Source organism: Aegilops tauschii, chromosome 1, assembly GCF_002575655.3.
Source record: "Aegilops tauschii subsp. strangulata cultivar AL8/78 chromosome 1, Aet v6.0, whole genome shotgun sequence".
Lineage (NCBI taxonomy): Eukaryota > Viridiplantae > Streptophyta > Magnoliopsida > Poales > Poaceae > Aegilops > Aegilops tauschii.
This window is the reverse complement of record NC_053035.3, coordinates 472,870,014-472,892,074: the sequence shown is the minus strand read 5'-3', so window position 1 is coordinate 472,892,074 and position 22,061 is coordinate 472,870,014. Positions and strand designations below refer to the sequence as shown.

At 44.7% G+C, this 22,061-nt stretch overlaps 1 protein-coding gene across 6 annotated transcripts; it reads left to right on the top strand.

The window, feature by feature from the left end:
* Positions 1-6,431: 6,431 nt before the first annotated feature.
* On the top strand, positions 6,432-11,273 carry LOC109777540 (uncharacterized). 6 transcript variants are annotated; one of them, XM_073501473.1, is made up of 9 exons: positions 6,432-7,237; positions 7,320-7,428; positions 7,949-8,029; positions 8,121-8,225; positions 8,598-8,651; positions 8,775-8,852; positions 9,152-9,226; positions 9,683-9,826; positions 10,386-11,273. In XM_073501473.1, the coding sequence occupies exons 1-9, from the start codon at positions 7,173-7,175 to the stop codon at positions 10,689-10,691; spliced, it is 1,017 nt and encodes a 338-aa protein (XP_073357574.1). In that variant the 5' UTR covers positions 6,432-7,172; the 3' UTR covers positions 10,692-11,273. The 6 variants fall into 6 exon arrangements, with proteins under 6 accessions (XP_073357574.1, XP_020191752.1, XP_020191750.1 ...); XM_020336163.4 differs by having other exon boundaries at positions 6,956-7,237; positions 10,383-11,273; XM_020336161.4 differs by having other exon boundaries at positions 7,076-7,237; positions 7,320-7,504; positions 10,383-11,273.
* The last annotated feature ends 10,788 nt before the right edge of the window (positions 11,274-22,061 follow it).

Genomic DNA, 22,061 nt, shown 5'->3' with positions numbered 1-22,061 from the left:
AATCACTTATGATGAGGCAGGCAGGCAAGGGGACTACTCATTTAAAGAATGCAGCGTCAGCCTCCCGACATGATTCTCAAAAAACAGAAATGCTAGATGAAGATAGTGAATGTAGCTCTATAGTTGATTACAGCATTTCCCCTACACTAGCATCGCAGGTGCTTGCTCTAACTTGGCAGCGTGATATGTGGTTGCATGTTTCATATGGTGTCTAGATTGTAATTCTTCCAATCTGGTTAAATTGCATGTGCTAGTCTGCTTAGCTTATACATTATACCTGTTAATGTGACATGACTTCCTGTATTTAATACATAGTACATCTGTCTATTAAGCATGTTCTTACATAAAAATATTGCTTTTTTTGTATCCCGCATCAATCAACATGACGAGACACCTTTAGTATATGCAGTGCGATATTAGTTGCATCTTTCATATGATTTATAGCATGCGCTACTTCTAATTTGTTGAAATTCCATTTATGATGGGACGCTTTTAACTTGGCAGAGTCATATTGGTTGCATCTTTCATGTGGTGTCTAGCTTGCATTGCTTCTTATTTGCTGGAATGGTTTCTGCTTAGTTTACACAAACAGTTGTGAACATGCCATGCCGTCCTGTTTTTCGTACATATTCCATCCTGGTATCATGTGTTTGCAAAGTAGTGATTGTCAGTATCATGCATGAATGAGTTCTGAAGAGAGAATTTTATTGCTTTTTCTTGTCGGTTTTACTTGACAATTCAAAATCAATAAAGCGGAAGGAAGTTAGCAAGGCAGCGGATAAAGGTGCTCCTTCCGAACGGAGGGCCTCTACAGTTTCTACTCCTCCACACCCCCAAGATGATTGCCAAGACAACACATGCATAGACACTCAAGAAAGCTGTGTTTATGATGAGCATGTCTCCCCTAGTGCAGCATCACCGGTGCTCCCTCTAACTTGGCACTGTTATATGTGGTTGCATGTTATGTGTGATGTCTAGCTTGTATTGCTTCTAATTTTGTTGAATTCCATCTGCTTACTTTACACATTATACTTGAATAAGACACGTGTTCCTGTTTCTAGAACATACAATATTTGTCTATCACACCATGTTCTTACATCAAATTACTGCTGTTGTGTAACCTGCAACAATCACTTATCATAAGACACGTTTGACTTCGGAGTGTGATATAGGTTACATCTCACATTCTTTTCTAGCTTGTACTACTAATTTGTTGAAATGGCACTTATGACGAGACAGTTTTAACTTGGTAGAGTGATATTCGTTGCATCCTTCATATGGTGTCTAGCTTTCATTAGTTCTAATTTGTTGAAATTCCTTCTCCTTAGTTTATACATCATAAGCTGTGAATATGCAATGGCACTAATGACGAGAGACCTCTGACATGGTAGTGTGATGTTGTTTGCATCTTGCATATGATTTATTTCTTGTACTGCTTCACATTTGTTTAAACGCCATTTATGATGAGACACTGTTAACTTGGCAGAGCGATATTTGTAGCATCTTTCATATGGTGTCTACCTTCCATTGCATTGCTTCTAATTTGGTGAAATGTCTTCTTCTTAGTTTACACATCATAGTTCTGGTTATCTCTTCTGTCCTGTTTTTCATACATATTGTATCCTCCTATCATGTGGTTGTCTAACATCAAAGCAGTTCATCTGCATCACGCATCAATTTGTTCTGAAGAACTAAATTGTTATTCGTTTTTCTTGTCGGCTTGACTTAACATGGCACAGAGAAAGAGGAAGAAACACAGAATGGCAGGGAATGAGAAGCGGATGAATCCTGCAGATTCTGCTGGTACTGATGGTGCAATAGAAGGTCAAAGTCCAGCGGAAAATTCTACAAACACGGCATCCCATGCTACACGAGTTGCAAAAAAAGCCAAACAGAAACAAATAGCTGCCACCAAACAAGCAGAGACAGCCCTAGTTCTTGCAACACCTACCACAGTACTACCAGCTGCACGACTTACTCGTGCGTCAACTGAGCTAGCAGCACGTTCCCAAGCTCCCTTGCCACCTGACACTACTTCCCAAGCACTCTTGACACAAGATGAGTTGGTAATATCAGATGAACCTTGTGAGCTTCAACAGCAAGAAGGTAGTTGCTGGAGTCAAGTTACAGTTACATGCTTCTTTATATGTAGTCTCACAATTTGATGTACACTAACACTTCCTATGTTCGTTGTTGGACTAGCACCTAGGCGCAAGAGGAAACAAACATCAGGGATAATGCTCGATAGGTTAACTAAATCTAGAGGAGGAAGAATGGAGATCCGTTTTGAGGCAGGTTTAAAAAGGCCACGTGATGCTACAGAGTCAGCCAAGTTAGTATCAGAGGCAGCGGTTGCCGTTAGGTGTCATGTACGTATCCTTCCAACATGGATTCAGTACAGGAATGACAAAGACGAAACCCAGTTCAACACTTTCCTCGACCATTTATCTTTAAGTATGGTTATGTATGGAAACTAGTAATATCATCTTGCTCTGTCCCATACTTTCTAGGTTGCTGATAATGAGACTCCCATAATTTTCAACATATGAGGTTCAAGTTGGATAGCCAAGATGATGCAACCAGACAAGCTTGCACCCATGTTTTCAAGTCTGCTCTGTGACAGTATCGGTATAACTTGAGGAAAACTCACTTTGAAGGCAAGGCTAACAGTGAACTTTCCCAAACATCTCCAGTGGAAAATATATCGAATGAAGACTGGAGGGGCCTTGTTCAACACTGGTCTGATCCGAAGTATCAGGTACATTATATATATGTGATCAGATCACATGTTGAAGTCCTATTTACGCATGTGCCACACAAATCTATCTTCTTGTAGGTGAACTGTTCAAAGAACAAGGCCAACCGTACGAAAGTGAAATTCCAACAGACGACAGGATCTCGTAGCTATATTGCATACGGCGAGGCTCTTGTAATTAGCTGCTGTTTCACTCTTTTCGCTGTACCATATTATCAGATCTATATTGACTTGTTCGAAATGCAGAGGAAGGCCCGCAAGGACCAAAAAGTACCTGAACCAAATGCTGTGGAAATCTTCAAGGACTGTCACACCAGCAAGAAGAAGGGCATGACTACACCAGTCAAAGCCGTTGTTGTAAGTCCTTAATCCTCATGCCTTTTAACTACTACTTACTCTGACTTGTGCCTTGAACTGCATGGTTTGCAGCCAATGTCTATTACTCTTTTCAATTTTATACACAATTGGTTTAGCGTATCATTGCACCTTACAAGGTTTAAAAGAGAGGAGTGATGTTCCTTTGATCTTGACCCGTAATCTAGTTCCGTGCTGGACTTGCCCACACAACGTTACAATTGCCTGTTTGTCTGTTCTCAGTTGTTTTGTGATATGAATGATGTCATACTATACTTACCGTATTATAAACTTCGTCTCTTTATCCTTAGCCCTCAATACAATGTGAAGAAATAGACAATACATTAGCGATGGTACATGGTCATATGTTTGGAATCTGGTTTTATTATGTACTTTGCAATAAAATACAACTAATATTTTACATGGGTTCACCAGAATAAGTTCTGTATATAGACCAAAGCTATTTTGTTTGGTTTTGCTGCCTCCTTAATATCTTCTGTTCTGGTACTACTAATGTAAAACCTCAACTTTTCAGCGAGCTATGGAAAAAATGGTGGAACCGCCACCTTCTGAAGGTGGCGAGGCAACTATAACCGCAATGTCAGCTCTTGCTGCAGTGGGTCAGTACCTGTCCACTAACAGTACCAAAAGCACGTTCCTGCGTAATACTGGGTTGGTTGTTAAGGCAATATCGTCCAAACTGCCTCATGATCAAGATATGCAAGCTCAAAGCAATGTTGTATCTCCAGACACAAGTCCATTCCCTAACAGAGACCCTTTGTGAAACAAGGAGAAACATTGCTCAATGTCGTCAAGATATGCATGGTTTTGAAACCAGACTATCAGACATTTGCTATGTTGTTCAGGAGCCTATGGGAAATGAAGGCGAGGGTTATGGTGCTCCATCGGACAATACAACATGAAAACGTAACAGTCAGGTCAAATGAACTAAGCTTCTGAACTTCTGGTGGTGCATTTATCTGCTAGACTGTTAAGTTTTATGCCAACCTTCCTTTTGTTATATAGTTGTAATTTGTTTTGGTGCGATACAAAATTTATTCTTAACGTGCAGCCACCGGCTGAAGAAAACAGCAAGCCATTTTTGTATAGTGTAGGGTGTTCCCTATATTTGCACTGGTGGCGATCTTTGATGCCGAGTGGATGTAATCTGTGCAATCGCCTTAATAGCCTAGCGTTAGTTTCGGCCTTATTTATTTCCTAGTCTTCTTTTTCCCTGGTTTGCTAGTGGCCGCAACTACCATGGGCCATATACGGGCCGTAGGATCCATGGGTCTCCTACGGGCCGTCGATAAATGGGCCTGTAATCGGTGGGCCTCGGGCCGTCGGATAAATGGGTCTACATGGGCCGTAATCGGGCGTAATTGGTATCGGCCCAGCACGGTAACATGCCGTTAACAGGCCGTATGACAGTAAAGGCTTAATTCTGTCACAGGCATAACAGGTCGTTAATGGGCCAGAATATAGGACGGGCTGGAACGGCGCAACGGGTTAACAGGCCAGAAACGGGCCGACTCTTGCCATGGGCCGAATTTGGCCCATTAGGAGAACATGCCAGTAACGGGCCGACTCTTGCCATGGGCTGAATTTGGCCCATTAGGGGAACAGGCCAGTAACGGGCCGGAAGTAATCGAGGGCCGAAAAGGAGCCCAAGAACGTATGGGCCATCAATAGGCCGAAAGCTAACACGGGCTGGAATCGGCCCATGTAAATCACGGGCCGTTAACGGGTATAAAGAAAATTACTGTTCATTATGGGCTAGAGTCACCGTGGGCCTGTAAAGGGCCGAAAGATATGAAGGCCTCATATGGGCCGAAAGATGTCATGGGCCATACATGGGCCGAAAGTGAAATGGGCTGGTGTTATATTCGACGACCCACATGACGTTGTTGGGCCGATTTCCTTTAGGGCCTAACGGGCCGTAAAATGGGCTATTTGCGAAGAGACCGTTAACAGGCTTTTCATGGGCCAGCCCGTTAACTTTTGACCAAGTCAAACGGGCCGACTTTATAAGCTAAATGGGCCAGTGGTGGGCCGTGGCACGTGTCGACATATCATAGGCGCCTATCTGACCCACTGACGAGCTGACACGTGTTTCATCCGGCCAATAAGAATTTTACACGTGGAAATTTCCCATTGGTCGGGGCTGTTAACGGGTTATCGGATCCAAAACCCGACCCGATAGCTTAACGGCGTTCCGTTACGGTGGATGCCACGTGTCGGTCATGATTAATTAAATCAATTATCTTTATTTTAATTCTTTTTTTTTACATTTTCGTTTTCTTTACCAATACAGGGGCGGGCCCCACGTGCCACAGGCACAGAGGCCAAAGTGAGGTAACGGCGAGGGGCGCGGGCGAAACGGCGGCGGAGCCCCGAGGGTGCGGGCGTCGGACGCCGGAGCGTGCTGCCGTCAGGAGGGGGGCGTCGGTGTAGGGTGGCTCGCGCGTGGCAGGAGCGGGAGTCGCGGCGCGGGCAACGACGAGTGTGGGAGGGCGCGGTGGCGCGGCAGAAGAGGCGATCCGGAGCTCGCCAGGAAGAATCCTACAGGGGCCAAAACGTAGTCCAGGACCTGGATTTTGACTTGAGAGTTTTCCGCCAACCTCTACGAGTTTATAGGGTTTAAAATGAACATTTTTTCAATCGGGCACTATCATGTCACGTAGTAAAACGTAACAAAACTCCCCGAAACAAACGAGTGTCGTTTTGACGTGATGACCCAAGGAACCGCAGTAGCGCGCGCGTCCCTACAAACTATTAATGTAATTACCTGAGATTGAGAAGCAAAAAAAAAGAAAGAAAACCGGTGGACGAAACTTTAGGCCAATGAGGGGAGAGTACGCGGATCGTGTGCTTCCTTTGAGGCACCGCGGGCCGTGCGATCATGCGGGCCTCTCCACCGACGGCGGAGATGAGGAGACAATGTCAGGGCCTTAAATCTCGTGCGCGTCACGACTTTTCTCTCCAGATTCGCTGGCAGGGTGTGTGGGACACCCTTGGTCTCTATGGCGGGTGGGGTCCGGGGCTCCCTGACGTGTTCAGGTGTCCTCGCTCGAGGCCAGCTCGGACAGTGAGCTCCTACTCCATCGCCATATAAGCTCAGCCCCGTCGTCCCGTATCTTCCTTTCCCCGCATCTCTTAACCCTAGGCGGCGCCTCCTCTCCTTCTTCCTCTTCCTCGAGCCTCCACTCCAGCAACAACCCGAGCACAACCAAGAAGCCTCCTGCGACTCGCGCATCCATGGCCTGGCTCCCACGGCCGTGGCCAAGGTCTCTTGAGGCTTGGCCTTGAAGACTTTGGCCACGTCCATGGTGGCCAAGGCATCCTGTGGAAGTTGCAGATCCAGATGGCCATAGTTGCATCTCGTGTTCATGGCCTTGCCTTGCAGATGGATTCAGCTAATATGCCCACGGGTGTCGATTGTGTATTTGGTTCTCGATTTGTCAGATTTTTGCAGTTGGATCTGGATGAGTTTCCTTTGTGTATTTCGTTCTCGATTTGTCAGATATCTGCAGTTGGATCTGGATCTAGGCTCCATGTTGGCGGTCACGGCGTGTTCTGAGTTTTTCTTCAGTGCAGGATCTATCCTTGTCCTTGATCGTGATTACGCTACTATTGTAGGACGTAATTGCAAAACTATCGTGGCTTGTAATACAGGCCGCCGTTTATTTTTTCCGATTTTGCATTGCTGGGCTTGTAATTCGTTCGGCCCATCTAATTTGGCTAGATTTTGGGCTTGGGCTCCTTTTGTCTCTCGAATTGAAATTCTGGCTGGGCTTGTCTGTTTGTAAGCAAATCTGGGCTGTTCTGGGCTAAAGCCCTGCCTCTTGCCCTAATATTTCGCTATTTATACCCCATTCCTCGCTCTCCACGCGCCCTAGAAACCCTAACCCGACAGAGACGGCGGCTGTGGCTGAGAGGAAACCCTAACCCGACAGAGACGGCGGCTGTGGCTGAGAGGAAACCCTAACCCGACAGAGACGGCGGCTGTGGCTGAGAGGAAACCCTACCCCCATCTCGCCGGCGATCCCGTTGATCTGCAGCGATGGCGGCCAGGACCGCCCTTGTATCTGCCTTGAAGGGGTTTCGAGCCGTTCGTCAGGTTACCAGGTGAGCCTGGCGTTCCCCCTCTGTTTCTCTCACCAAGTCTTCCGATCTGCGGTGATTTACCTCGTTGGTTGAAAATTTCCAGGATGGTGGATGTTCCTGCTGGTAGCTCGTCCGTCTGCTGCGCTTCTGCCTGCAGGATGGCCCGTTTTCTACCTCTGGATGGTGGTGCACGTTACTCCTGTACCAAAAAAGTATGGCACTCTCTGCCCCTGTCTCTCCCTGATGAGATCTCTCCCCTTGATGGACTGTTCATGTTCTTCTGATAAGGTAGTCAAGTGTTCGATTTACTGCCTTGTCATGAATAGATGAACCCTGTGGATCTTATGATGTAGACCTGGATTAGTGCGAATTTCTTTTGGATTGTTCATGGTGATGGAACCATGTGGATCTGCATCAACGTTCTAGCAAACACCAAACAGATACGGGCTCATATAGATGGAATGTGTTTTTAATCAGTTTGTGCATCTTGTAATTATGTTCGTGTTGTTGTCAGCAATGCTTTATTTGCAAAAAATAGTCTAAACTTCATGCACAGTTCCTAGATTTTCAGGTTGTGCCATCTTGAGGTTGAGATTGAGATCCTTATTCTGAATTTGTCACTTGGTCACGAGAGTTCTCCTTAGCAGTCGTCAACCTTTTTTTTACTGGATATGAAATTTCTCATTGTGTTGTTGTTATGTGATTCTGGCCTGAATGTCAACTTTGTTGTAGGAGCCTGACAGTCTGCTGATTGACAATGTTAAGCAGGCAGTTTTGCATGGTTTACAGGATGCCCTTGGGAAGTCAAAGAATGTAAGTTTCATGCTAATCCAACCCATTAACTCTGTGGTTGTTTACTTGTGATAATCTGACACTAGTTGTTTGCCTACATGTGCTGTCGCAGGATGACATTTCGGGATTGAAGCTCTCAGTTATCCGAGAGGGCGTGGCTGCAGCCCTGAAGGAATCTTTGTCCCAGTACAACATCTGTTTCGATTGTGATGATACTGTTAAGTAATATTTGGTTCATGATTCAAGTTTATTGTTATCTGTTTTATATTGATCCTTCATGTGTCAGTTTGTTGTTGCACCTTTGTGTGTGTGGCAAATGTTGAGCAATTATTTGGGATTGTTATCATGCTGATTGGTGTAATCTAAAGGAAAGTGATTTGGATATAAATCAACCAGTTGGATGTTCATCTACAGAAATTTAGTTGATGGGAATTTGTGTACCGTTCTCTGAAAAATTCATTGATATTTTGATTTTTGGCAGATGTTAGACATATTTAGTTGAGTTTGTTACTTCGGTGTGTTACTATTTGATTCGAAATAATTGGTTGTACTTCTAAATTTAAACTTTTGGGTCAATTGTTTATTACAGGATCCTCACATCAGGATAATGATACAAGAGGCAGTCGAAGAGGGGCTGAAAGCTGTAAGAATGATTCGCTCTCTTATGACCGTTTTGTATTTGTCATTCTTATCCGTTGAAATTATCCTCCAGTACTTGTGAACTCTTAACTCTTGCTCACGTTCATGCATGTTTGTGTTTAATCAGTATGGATACCAGATTCCCAAGAAAGATTCTAAAAGTGGGGAATCACCTTCTTTGATGTCTGGCCATGCCCATTCCACTGTAAGTGGTTTCCGGTTTCTCCCGTTTGTTACTGACTTGCACTGGGCATTGGACAAACACACATTCCTTGTAATTTCACCTGATATGCTTTGCCAGCATTTGGCTGTCCATTTTTTCTGAATATTGAAACTGTTGTTTTACCTGTCCTGGCAATATTCCTTTTGCATGTTCGAAGTTAGTTCACAACAACTCTAGTTGAATATACTTAACCAAAACTGCTATCAGAATTAAATATTCTATTATTTAACTCTCTTTAAAGAAATATAAGTGTTTTATGAATATTGAATTTGTTTTGCCAGGGTGCTGAGTTCTCTGCCCATGGTGCTGCCAGTTGGGATCCTGGATTTGGGTTGCCTGGTTCCTCCCAGCCCAATGTAAGTGGTTTCTTGAATGCCTTGTATGAAATTGTTTTCATAAAGACCCATGCACCCTCTTATAATTTCAGCTGATATGCTCTGTCAGCATTTAATTGTCTTTTCTATTGACTGCTTAATCTATTAGCATTTGGTCTATTTTTCTGAATAATATTGAATATATTGTCCTACTTATACTGAAAATATCCCTTTTCATAATGTAAGTTCATTTATATCTAATTCTACTTGAATAAACTAAACCAACACTGCTAGCTAAATTGAATGTTGTAGTATTTACTTTCAATTTGTGTAGTTAAACCCTTCAGTTAATTCATATCCAGCTCTTCCTAAATTTATTATACTTAGAACTGATATCCTAATTAAATGTTTTTAAATTCCTACCTGTTCTTATTGTGATAGCATCTCGTATGCTTCCAATATCCTGTTCACTTTGTTGACCTGAATCATCCATTTCAGGACCCTTCTGATGAAGAATTCGATCCCCGCCTCCTAGCCTTGATGCGCTACGTGGGTCACTGTGTGACCAAGTCTGTTGGCATAGGCTTTGAAGATGCGTTGAAGAGGAAGCTGCAACCTGATTCTGGGGAACCCACCCTTAATGTAAGTTGACTCTTTACTGTATTGCTGGAAATCTGAATTACCTTGGTATTCCTGCCTATCCCTGTATTCCCCTTGTCAACATGTTCTCAATACGACCTGTATTGGTCAAACAAAATCGTATCTATCTGCCAATCGCAGCATCAACACCTACTCACCGAATCACTAACGCCAATTTACTAGACATTTAAGCAACATGTGTTCGCCGTAGGGTGATGGAGACTGGTGGTAAAGTACGCATAGCTTTTATTTATACCTATTGTTTACTGTTTATGCTGTGGACTAAAATGCTCAACTGCGGCATGTTGTTTTCTTGTTTCTGGGGACTTCAATATTCAACTGCTGGATGTTATTGGTTTGTTCAGCCTATTTTTTTTACCGTTTATTCTCTGGACTTCAATTCCCAACAGCTGCATGTTGATTTCTGGTTTGTGGACTTCAATAGTCAACTGCTGCACGTTCTTGGTTTTACTGTTTTTTCTGTGGACTTCAGTGCTCAACTGCTGCTTTCGGTGGGACAAAAACGCTCAACTGGTTCATCTTGTTTTCTTGTTTCTAGCAGGATGAGGAAGCTGATGATGAACCTGATGAGGATTGGACCTTCAGTGATGCCAGGTTTGCAAGGCAGAATCGCAGATTCAGAAAGTCTGAAGAGAAGAAGGAACAGAAAAGGAGAGAGCAAGATGCTAAGTACACAAAACTGATGAAAGAGAAGGCTGCAAGAGCTGAGGAGGCGAGAAAGGAGGACCGGCTGGAGTTTATCAAAGAAGGCGTCTTGGGGTTACAGAAGTCTCTAGGCAAAGTTGGTGAGAGTGTCGATGCTGGCTTTAACAAAAGCCAGCAGGCCATTGCACTGCTTATCAACTAGAGCTTGTGAACTCCCAGACTCTTCTTCTCTCCCTCGGTGTCTTGGAGGATATGTCTAAGGATTTGGGTTACTTGATGTTCAAAGCTGCTCAAGAGACGAAGAGGCTGGAATCTGAAAAGCTTTGGGTATATGTTGGACTTGAGAAGCTCAGTCAGAAGCTGCCTTTCAATCTTGCTGTGCACGTGAAGAGCATCGTGAGGAACGTCAATGAGTCGAAGGCGCTATACCCCATTGCGGGGTGTGCCATTGTTCTCAGCAGGGCGCATTTCACACCGCTGGAGTGGGTTGAGATAGCCAAGATCTCAAATGACGATTGGGTCGAGAAATGGACCAAGAAGCTTCAGGAAGTTCATGAGAGGAGCAAGAACAAGACTGGATAAGGTCCCAGTCACAGTGAAGGCAGGGAAGAGTGAGGTAATGGCGGCAATCGGGTCTGAAGGATAGGATAGGAGGCAGGCGAGTGAGACGGTGTCTGTCTTGTAAACTGTTAAGAGGTCCAGAACTTATTGTGCTTGTGTGATGACGTTGGGCAAGTCCTTTTATGTTGTGAGCCTCTGAAACTGCAATGGACATCTTGTCTTATTTCCTTGTGTTTTGTTTGTTGATCTTATTGCTCCTGTTACACATTCTTGTTGAATTGGTATCTGAAGTGGTGCCCCATACCCAGTTATTTTGGTAGTTATGAAGGTTGGTGTTATATTCTGAAATGGTTTTTTTGCCTTCAAAATTCTGATGTAATGCAAGAATTTACTGGTATGGATTTCGTCGAGCCATATCATGCAGTATGACTACATACATGGCTGTGAGGTTCTACCCGGCCACAAGTGAGAGTAGGCACTCGCTGAGGAGCAAGTAACTCAAGTTGATGATGGATCAAGTTGATGATTCTGATCCCAGAGTCCAGAGCGATGGCCGGATTTCCATGCCAACAAAACGTGTTATGGTAAAGCCTGAGAGGTTGAAGAACAAGTGTCTTACGCGGCCTCGAGATTGTGCTGTAGATTCGTGGAATACTGAAGAAGAAGATGCAGTTCTTTGTACACGACTAGTGTCCTGTTTGGGAACTGGCTAGTGGCTTGGCTTTCTTCATTCCAGACCAGGTGGTACATTGCTGTGAGAGATTCTGAAAATTAGTCTGTAAATATGTATTGTCAGCTACTGACGATGCAAACAGTGAGAAGGCTCTTTCTGGTACCGGGAAGGATACCTTGAAAGTATCTGAGGTGAGTTGATTTACTGTCATGTGATATTTTTGCATGTTCACGCTTTCCAGTGCTATTGTATTCTTGTTCTCTAGTTTATTTTACAGCAAGTCTGAGATGAGCACGCATATTTGTTCTCTTTTCAAGTAGTGGTAATTGCTAACCACTGACCAACTCTATTGCTGCTGGGAAGAGAATTTCATATCTGACAAGTAAGCAAGTTAGCATAGCTCTGCTGGCCAGTAATCCTCTGTGTAATTTAATAATTCATATAGGCGAGTAAATAGTAAAGCGTCGCATATTATATTATGCAATGCGTATATAAATATGTGTGCTCGGCTAGATACAATATGAAATTACTGTGGCTTCATGCACGTCTCTTTCTTTTTTCCTTGGGTCATACTGACATCATTACCTCACTACAGTTTCAGCACCTAGTATAAATGATCACATGTCCTTGCATACTTATCATCGGAATCGTGACATATCATGATGCTAGAATAAATGTTTTTAGCTAGTCTGATAATACATGTTCACCAATCTGTACCTGCCATCGTTTCATTTTTAGCTATAGGTTTTGCCCATTGTTTCTGAAATACAAATGCCAATGTGACTAGTTCATTAACACTGCTTCATCTGACTGCATTACTAAATCACTGACTAAATTCTCATCACTTAGTATAAATGGTGACAAGCCACTGCATATTATTAAATTCCTGGATCTCTTCCTCATTTTTCATGATTTATTTTTCATCCGGAGGCTGACCTTTTGTTTTTCTCCCATGCCCTTGTGCAATAAGGTACTCCTTTGCGGTGGCGTTTTTGCAGAAAATCCCTCGCCAACCTCCCGACACGACCCGCGGGCCTCGTCCTCTCCAATCGACAAATGTTCAGACTTTGCATTGTGTTGGAGGGGGTGATGATTCATTTACTACCATGATAAGCAATGACATTTCGTTGTAGCTAATGGATAGGTTCATGATGACAAGACGAGAATGCCTATCCCTTTCCTAGATCAGCCTCATTGTTACTGGATATGTTCAATTAATTTCCTTGAATTATCAAAATTACTGTCAGAACTATTGTATGCTTTGATATTATACTGCTGCCCCATTTTAAAACTGAAAACTACACACACACACACACTGTCAAAATGACGAGATGTTATAGTGCTGTCAAAACTACACACACACACACACACACACACACACACATTGTATGCTTGAATTATCTTGTCAAAACTATTTTGTTTTGCTTAAAAAGACTGCACTCCTCCATCATACCTCATGGATGAAGCAGAGCAATAAGGCTGCATAGTCCCTACTTGAGCAGATGGACTAAGTTTTCCCTGCAAGGGTTTTGTAGCTCATGGACTACATTTTATTAGGAGATGAAAGCAACATGAAGTTGCACCCCCTAAATGGTTTTGTAGCTAATTAATTCTGCTCCATTTCAGCTTTATTGGTTTCAGTCGCATGTTTGGCTAGGTTCATTGTCTTCTTGACTCTTGGACCTCCCTCCGTCCCCAGCTTGTGCCTTTTTTTCCTTTTATCTTTTGAAGAATCCCCAACTTGTTATTGACTTGATTCTGTTTCAAATATAAATGCCCTACATTTTCTGCCCATCTCCAGAGTTGCAGACACTCCATCCATCCATAACAGAACAACAAGTCCAGGAAACTCTTCCATAACATCACAACAAGTCCAGAAATTGTGTTGTCAGTTAGGGAGTGAAGAAAATGTTGTCAAATTTGTTCACTGTAGATCCAGTAGAACGAATTGTGTTGGAAAATTTGTGTACTGTAGATCCAGTAGAAAAAAATGTTCACTAGACTGAAGAAATTGTGTTGGCAAATTATCCTGCCATCATCGCTGCATCACTGTGATTCACTGTAGAACAAATTGCTGCATCATTGTAGTATCAGACAATGGCATGGAGTCCTCATCATGGAGTAGCTGTGGCAGATTTATTGGAATTAAGATTTCAAGACCATGGCATGTAGTAGTTATGAACAGATCCTGCAGAGCAAACAAGAAATGCTGCCATGGCAGCCAAACACTTTGCTCTAACAACAAGCCATTTTCTCTAGTTACAGTAGTTTAACTGAATTTTACACTGCATCAGTAGTTTAACTGAATTTTACATTAGTGAATCTTGACAATGCTAGTAGTTGTAATATTGTCAACACTTTTGCACTAGTTCTGCTTGATATCATCTTCACTAGGTATCTACAGTTTTATTACTGGAGCCACCATACAAACCTCATATTCTTTTATTACTGGAGCCAATTTTCCTCATATTCTTTTTTTACTGGAGGCACCATACAAACCTCAGAGCTTGGTGGCCTGGACCTGCATTTGTTCTTGGTTGCTTTTCATACTAGAGTTTTACTATCACAACAGTGCTTCTTTTTGTAACATCACAACAGTGCTTTTTTATTAACAGCAAGTTCATCATGTCAATTACTCCAAGTAACAACAGTTTGCCTAGTAGAAAATTTAAACTATGGCTTAGCAGAAAAATTGACAGCAACAGTTTGAGGCCATACATCAAAGTATGGGTTGAAGTAACAGTTTCAGAGTTGAGATTCACGTGTTTTTCAGAGTACAAGTTGCTGAAAAATCTGAAAATGGACACTAGAGTGATTCCTTGCTATTTTGATTTGATGCAATTGCTGTCATTTGCCTTCAAGTGTGATCTGCAGAGTGTTGTTGACAAACCGTAATTGTGGCTGCTCCTGTGATCTGCAGGGTGTGTCTTTCTGGCTGCTACAGAGAGAGGGGGCTGCCATTGGAGTGGCAATCACGGCGAGGGAGCTGTGGATCAATTGCAGGATGTGCTGCCATTGCTACTGGACCTCTGTATCAGCTGCAGGATCGGGGGCAGAGGCGGAGGCCTCGGGGGTCGGGGCCGGGGATCGGAGGGCGTCGACGTCTCCCACAACCAGCAGCAGCGGCAGCAGACCACCTGCTGCGAAAGAGCAGGAGGCTCCCATTGAACAAGGGGAAGAGAATTGTACTTTCCTACACTTGCCTATATATACTTGCCTCACGAACAGTACAGACCCTTTGCTCTGTTTTTCAAGCTTTTTTTTAGTGATGTGCTAATTTGGAGCAGGAGATGCCCCTTGAAGAATATGAGAAATGCAAGAAAAGAACAAGTCTCTGGAGGCCTCTAAACCTGAGGAGAGGAGGGTTGCTGCTGTAGTAGCTTTTGAGGGTCTCCAGCTCTTGGAGAGGAACAAGATTGAGGATGATGCTCCAGCGTGTTCCACAACGTCGAGGCCAACGCCAACGACAGTGGCGCCTCAAGGAGGAGGCAAGGCGGGTACAATGGCGTCAGAGGCAACGGCAGGTACCAGGAGCGCCAGGACGGATACAACGAGACGAGGAGTGCAGGGATGCCTGCCGACAATGGTGACCGCCGGGAGCAAGGCGGGTTCAAATCTAGTAGTAACAAATTATAAGATGCACAGATGGACTAGTTGTATGTATAGCTGTAGATGGAGGAGCAGATGATGTGCTGTACATTTTGTGGTGGTCTGGAAACCAAAATTCAGTTAACTGAAACTACAGAGATTTCGACTGCAAAGCACTGATAAATCCCTTTGAACGCGAAACTAGAGAGATTTCTGTCACTGCAAAGCACTCATAATCTGCACTCCCTCTGTATTTGGAGTAATAATGTATAAATCCCTCTGTATGAGCATAAGCAAAGCACTGATAACCTGGTTTCTTCCAGCACTTGGGAGTAATCTGTCACTGCAAAGCACAGATTAGCAAAGCACTTGGAGTAGCTTTCTGTCAAAAACATGAGGATGAGCGGGAGGATGCCGCCGTCACCCGACTTCCCCGACCACCACCATGACGACGAAGCGAGGTGAAGCCGTGAGCTTGACTTCATCCCTGTGCTCGAGTATTCCCGCCTGTGCTTCTACTCTTGCTTGAGAAGTTTGCTTCTGTAGTTTTGCTTGAGAAGTTTGCTTCTGTAGTTTTGCTTGAGAAGTTCGCTTCTGTAGGATTAAGAAGGATTTTCAGGGTGGGTACAATTTTCTGTGAGTAGGTTGTACTCTTGCTTGAGAAGATTGGAGCTGCTAGAGAAGTTTGTTGTAAGGACAAGTTTGTTGTTGGAGTAGGTTGAACTGCAGCAGTAATAACTGTTTGCTGTTGTTGGAGTAGGATTAAGATTAATTTGGAGCAGCAGTAATAACTGTTTGCTGTTGTTGGAGTAGGATTAAGATTAATTTGGAGCAGCAGTAATAACTGTTTGCTGTTGTTGGAGTAGGATAAGATTAATTTGGAGCAGCAGTAATAACTGTTGGAGTATGTCTGTTTCCCAGTGCTGTTTGGAGCAGCAGCAGGATCCTTCTTGTACTCCTAACATAGCAGGTTGCTCGTACTTCATGTTTGACAGTTTGAGTACTTCTTGTTGAAGGTTGCTTGTACTTCATGTTTGAGCAGTGAACATGACAGGTTAATTTCAGATATGATGCTGTTTACACAATGCAGATATGACACTGTTTGGACATTTGTAAAATCCAGTGCTTGTGTATCTGCTGTTTGGATTAGGAATTATGAATAGCACATCCTACGACATGAATTAGAATTATGAACAGGACATCCTAGGACCTAGGACATGACTAAACCATTTCTGAGTAAATTTCCAACCAATACACAATAAATTTGCAAACTTACAGTGATAGGGGTAGGAGTTAATGTGTTGCTTTGTGCTGCAAAGTTTGTGGTCACGAGTAGGAGTAGATGAACATTTTGTGGTTCTGCTAGGACTTGCTCCAGATTTTTTAACCCTAGGATTTCTTTTCTTTTAGTTCTTTTCTTTCAGGATTAATTTCCTTTTTAGATTCTTTTCTTTTATTAGGGTTAATTTTCTTTTAGCATTTCTTTCCTCTCCTCTCCTAAGAAAATCAGAAAATTTCATAAAATACAGAAATTTACTGAAAATTCAGAAACTTGGAGTAACCTGTGGACTGTACTTTTGTGATCTCCTACTCCTGAATTTTCCTACTGATGACTGTACTTTACTTATGTTAAACCTGTTGAAATCAGCTGAAGATCTTCTACTCCTGAATTTTCTTACTCGACCTGAAGATGAGGATCAACATGATATGTTTAGATCTTCACTGTTGACAAACGCAATCAACTAAAAATCCAGTTCAATGCATAATTAGTGAAAGCTGAATAAAACTGTTGCTTATTGATGATTTGGTGCGGCATACAAGAGTATATAAGAGGGTACAAACCGACTTGGGGTAGGGGTACAAAACTGACTTGGACTAGAAGTCGTATACCATAATGACTACTCTAACATCCCCCCGCAGTATCAACGGCAGGCTCGACGACGTTGAGACTGAAACAGATATCTTGAAACGGCTTAGTAGGCAGTGCCTTGGTGAAAATGTCAGCAAACTGAGCCGTAGAGGGAACATGAAGCACCCGAACCTGACCAAGAGCAACCTTTTCACGAACAAAATGAATATCAATCTCAATATGCTTTGTGCGTCGGTGTTGAACTGGATTGCTGGTCATGTAGACTGCTGATATGTTGTCACAGTAGACAATAGTGGCCTGCTCAATAGGCCTGTGTAGCTCGGAGAGTAACTGCCGAATCCAGATTGTATCTGCAACGGCATGTGCCACAGCGCGATACTCAGCCTCGGCCGACGAACGTGAGACTGTAACCTGTCTTTTCGAAGACCAAGAAATCAAATTGTTACCAAGAAAAACACAAAACCGGAAGTGGACCTTCGAGTGTCAGGACAACCAGCCCAGTCTGCATCAGAGTATGCGGTAAGCGAGTTTGGAGAAGAATTATTGAGGTGGAGACCATGATTGAGAGTTCCTTTTAAATACCGAAGAATGCGTTTAACATGATTATAGTGAGGAACCCGGGGATCATGCATATAGAGACATGCTTGTTGAACAGCAAAAGATATTTCAGGACGAGTAATGGTGAGATATTGGAGAGCACCTGTTAGGCTACGATAGAGAGTAGGATCGGAAAAGGGTTCACCGGTAGCCGAAACTTTAAAACTAGTATCGACAGGAGTGCGAGATGATTGACAGTCAAGCATACCAGCACGATTAAGAAGATCAAGAATATACTGGCGTTGGGAAAGAAAAAGGCTGGAGGAATCTCGAACAACAGCAATGCCTAAGAAATGATGAAGGAGTCCTAGGTCAGTCATAGAAAATTCAGATCTAAGAAGAGAGACAATATGATCTAAGAACTTTTGAGAGGAGGCGGTGAGAATGATATCATCTACATAGAGAAGTAAATAGGCAGTGTCAGAAGTTTGATGATACACAAAAAGAGAGGTGTCGGAGAGAGATGGAGTGAAGCCTATTGTTTGAATGAAGGAGGAGAAGCGTTGAAACCAAGCTCGTGGGGCCTGTTTAAGACCGTAGAGAGATTTCTGAAGAAGACATACATGAGTTGGAAAGGATGGATTTTCAAAACCCAGAGGTTGCTGGCAGTAGACAGTTTCTTGAAGGGAACCATGAAGGAAAGCATTTTTAACATCAAGTTGGTGAATGGGCCATGAAGAGGAGACAGCAACACTAAGAACGGTGCGAATGGTGCTAGGTTTAACAACAGGAGAGAAGGTTTCTTCGTAATCAATTCCTTGTTGCTGAGAAAAGCCACGACAAACCCACCTGGCTTTATATCGTGAGAGGCTCCCATCGGAGTGGAACTTTTGGCGAAAAATCCATTTGCCAGAAACAATATTTGTATTAGGAGGACGAGGAACAAGTTGCCAGGTGTTGTTTTGAAGTAAAGCATTATATTCTTCTTGCATGGCAGCGGCCCAATTGGGATCAAGTAGAGCAGTTTTGTAATTCTTTGGAAGAGAAGTGATAGATACGGAGGTATGAAGGTTTAGGCGGTCTTGGGGTTGATGAAATCCTGATTTGGCCCTAGTACGCATGCGATGATCATTAATCGGGGCTGCTGTAGGAATAGCACGAGGGGGTAAGGTGGGTACTGGTGAGTCCGGCGCAGCGGAAGAGTCGGACGAAGGAGTAGGGCTGGGTGGTGGAGTGGGAGCAGGGCTGGGTGGTGGAGTGGGAGTAGGGGTCGGGGGTGTTGGGGACGTCTCGGCTGGGGTGAGTGTATGGTTGGGATTGGCTATGGTGGGTGTTAATGGTGGTGGTGATAAGTTGTGTTCGGCAGGTAGGGGAGTATATAGTTGGAAAGGACGGGGAGAGGGGGTGTTTGCGGAGCTAGGGGTGTTGGATGGTGTAGTAGTGCGTTGTGAGAAAGGAAAAATGTGCTCAGCAAACGTGACATGACGAGAGACATGAACGTGTCAGGTGTGAAGGTCGAGACAGCGATAGCCTTTGTGCTCGTCAGAGAAGCCGAGAAAAGCACATGGGATAGAGCGTGGTGACAATTTATTTGCAGAAGTGGTGTAGGCATTGGGAAAACAGAGACAGCCGAAAACACGAACCGCGAAGTAGTCGGGGTGGGAAAGAAAGAGGGAATAGTAGGGAGTAGTGTTGGGTTTAGTTTTAGAAGGTCGAATATTTAGAAGGAAGGTGGCCATGTGTAGGGCTTCAGCCCAAAACTTGGGAGGCATAGATGATTGAATGAGGAGAGTGCGAACTATATCATTGAGGGTGCGAAGAGAGCGTTCTGCTTTACCATTTTGAGGGGAGGTGTAGGGACATGAGAACCTAAGCAGGATGCCATGTTGTAAGAAGAAAGTACGATTTTTAATGTTATCAAACTCGCGACCATTGTCACATTGGATAAAGCGAATTGGGAGGAAGAAGTGAACAGACACATAGCGTTGAAAATTATGGAAAAGAGAATGGACCTCGGATTTGTTGCGTAGAGGAAAAGTCCAGACAAAGTGGGTGAAATCATCTAGGATAACAAGGTAGTATTTAAAACCCGAAACACTTGCAATGGGAGAGGTCCATAAATCACAATGTATTAATTCAAAGGGATAAGTGCTACAAGAACTAGAGGAACTAAAGGGAAGACGCACATGTTTGCCTAATTGACAAGACTCGCAAAACACAGAATTATGAGAGTCCCTATTACATGGTATGGTAAATTCACTAAACATAGAAGCTAAGACGGCGGGGTTGGGATGTCCCAAGCGACGATGCCAGAGATCGATGGAGGCCAGCATGGATGTTGGAGGGGTGGCGGCAGGAACTCCATTAAGAGAATAAAGATCACCGGAGCTATTGAAGCGAGCGATCTCGGCCTTGGTCAGGTAATCCTTCACAGATAAACCAAAAGGGTCAAATTCAGCCGAAACTAGATTGTCGCAAATAAATTGGCGAACAGAGATGAGATTTTTAATGAGGGCGGGTGCAACTAGAACATCGGGAAGTAAAAGAGGTTTGGTGGAAGAGGGAAGTTGAGCCTGACCAACACAATATATAGGAATAGATGATCCATCTCCAAGGATAATGGAAGGGAAAGGAGATTTAGTGCAAGAAGATAACCAATTACTAGATGCAGACATATGACTAGAGGCCCCTGAATCAAAGATCCAATCCGTACCTGAGTTTCCTTGTGCAGCAAAGTTACTCATGGCCTGGAGAAAGGCAGCTTGATCCCAGCTCGGCGTCGCAGGTGAGGGTGGCGTCGGAAGCAGTGCTGGCGGATACGATGGTGAAGGCAGTAGGGCCGGCTGGGGAGTGTAGTAGGCATTGGCCGGCTGTGGTGGGGGTGGCGTCGGGAGCAGGGCCGACTGAGGTGTGTAGTAGGCGCCGCCGTCGGTGCTGTAATGACCATAAGGAGCATATGTCGGGGCGGCGTGATAGGCATTGGCCGGCTGTCGAGGGTTGAGAACCCCGGGAGCACCAGTAGGCGGCCGAAGGCCAGGTTGCCAGGCACCTGAGTATTCCGGCGGAGCACCGAGGGTGGACGGAGCGGACCAGGGCATGGGCCATGCTTGAACAAGCCCCGTCCAAGGATCATGAGGAGGCCGCCATGCAACCGCAGATGGAGCACTGGTGGGTGGTGCAGGACTCGGTGCTGGTGATGTCGTAGGCGGAACCGAATGAGTCGACGGCGGCCTGTAGATAGGGTTTTTGCCACGGTAGTTCGGACTAGGACGCCAGCCTGGGGGCGGTTGAACAGATGACGATGCGGACGGCCCGGCGGCAGGAGCCGGCCTGGAAGGCGGCGCTGGTGTAGACGACAGAGGAGGACGAGCCGCAGCATGAAAGACCTTAGGGCGAGAGTCCTTGCGAGTTTGTGTTTCCGCCGCGAGTTGTAGCAAGGAACGAACTTCAGCGAAGGTAGGAGGGGGCCGTATCATCGGTATGAACGAGGCTTGCTTGTCAAAGTCTTCGCTGAGGCCGACAACGAATATATTGATTAGCTGTGAGTCGCTAACTGTATCGCCGAGTTCGCGGAGCTCATCACCAATGGTCTTAACGCGCTGGCAGAACAGGTTCACCGGGGCGTCTCCTTGCACCATATTGCGAAGCTCGGTGTGGAGAGCGTTTTTCCGAGCGTCGGTGTTGCTTTGGAAGAGCTGACGGAGGGAGTGCCAGATGTTGGCAGCGGTGGCGCCGTCGTGATCGAGCATGTTGAAGATCTCGGTGGTGATGCGGGTGTAGAACCACTGGACGATCGCGAGATCGTCTTTCAACCATTGCGGATCGTCGGGGCGGGGAAGACAGTTGGCGGCGACATGCGAGCGCAGGTTGCAGCGGCCGAGGTGGAGATCGAAGAGATGTCTCCAATGGTAGTAGTTGTGGGCGGCGAGATCAAGAACTATGGGGATGTAGGGGCTGACGTCGGAGATTGTGTCAGCAAGAGATATTGGTGCGGCGAGGATGGGTGCAGGGTAGTTTTGTCGAGTTATGGTGAGGGCCGAGAGAGAGGCGGCCGCGGCGTTGGCAGCCTTGGCGATGAGTGCGGCCCGGCGCTCGAAGTAGCCGGGAGGCGGCGGCGGCGATGGCGTTGGCGGAGCCATACCCTAAACCCTGGGACCGGTATCTGATACCATGAAAGCTGAATAAAACTGTTGCTTATTGATGATTTGGTGCGGCATACAAGAGTATATAAGAGGGTACAAACCGATTTGGGGTAGGGGTACAAAACTGACTTGGACTAGAAGTCGTATACCATAATGACTACTCTAACAATTAGTGTTGACAAATACACTGATCTTTATCTG

Excerpts from the sequence above, each read along its gene's own strand:
- LOC109777540 (XM_020336161.4), top strand. The coding sequence starts at position 7,328 with ATGTTCCTGCTGGTAGCTCGTCCGTCTGCTGCGCTTCTGCCTGCAGGA. Across the intron at positions 8,652-8,774 it reads TCGAAGAGGGGCTGAAAGCT|TATGGATACCAGATTCCCAA; the intron begins GTAAGAATGATT and ends GTGTTTAATCAG. Across the intron at positions 9,227-9,682 it reads CTGGTTCCTCCCAGCCCAAT|GACCCTTCTGATGAAGAATT; the intron begins GTAAGTGGTTTC and ends CATCCATTTCAG.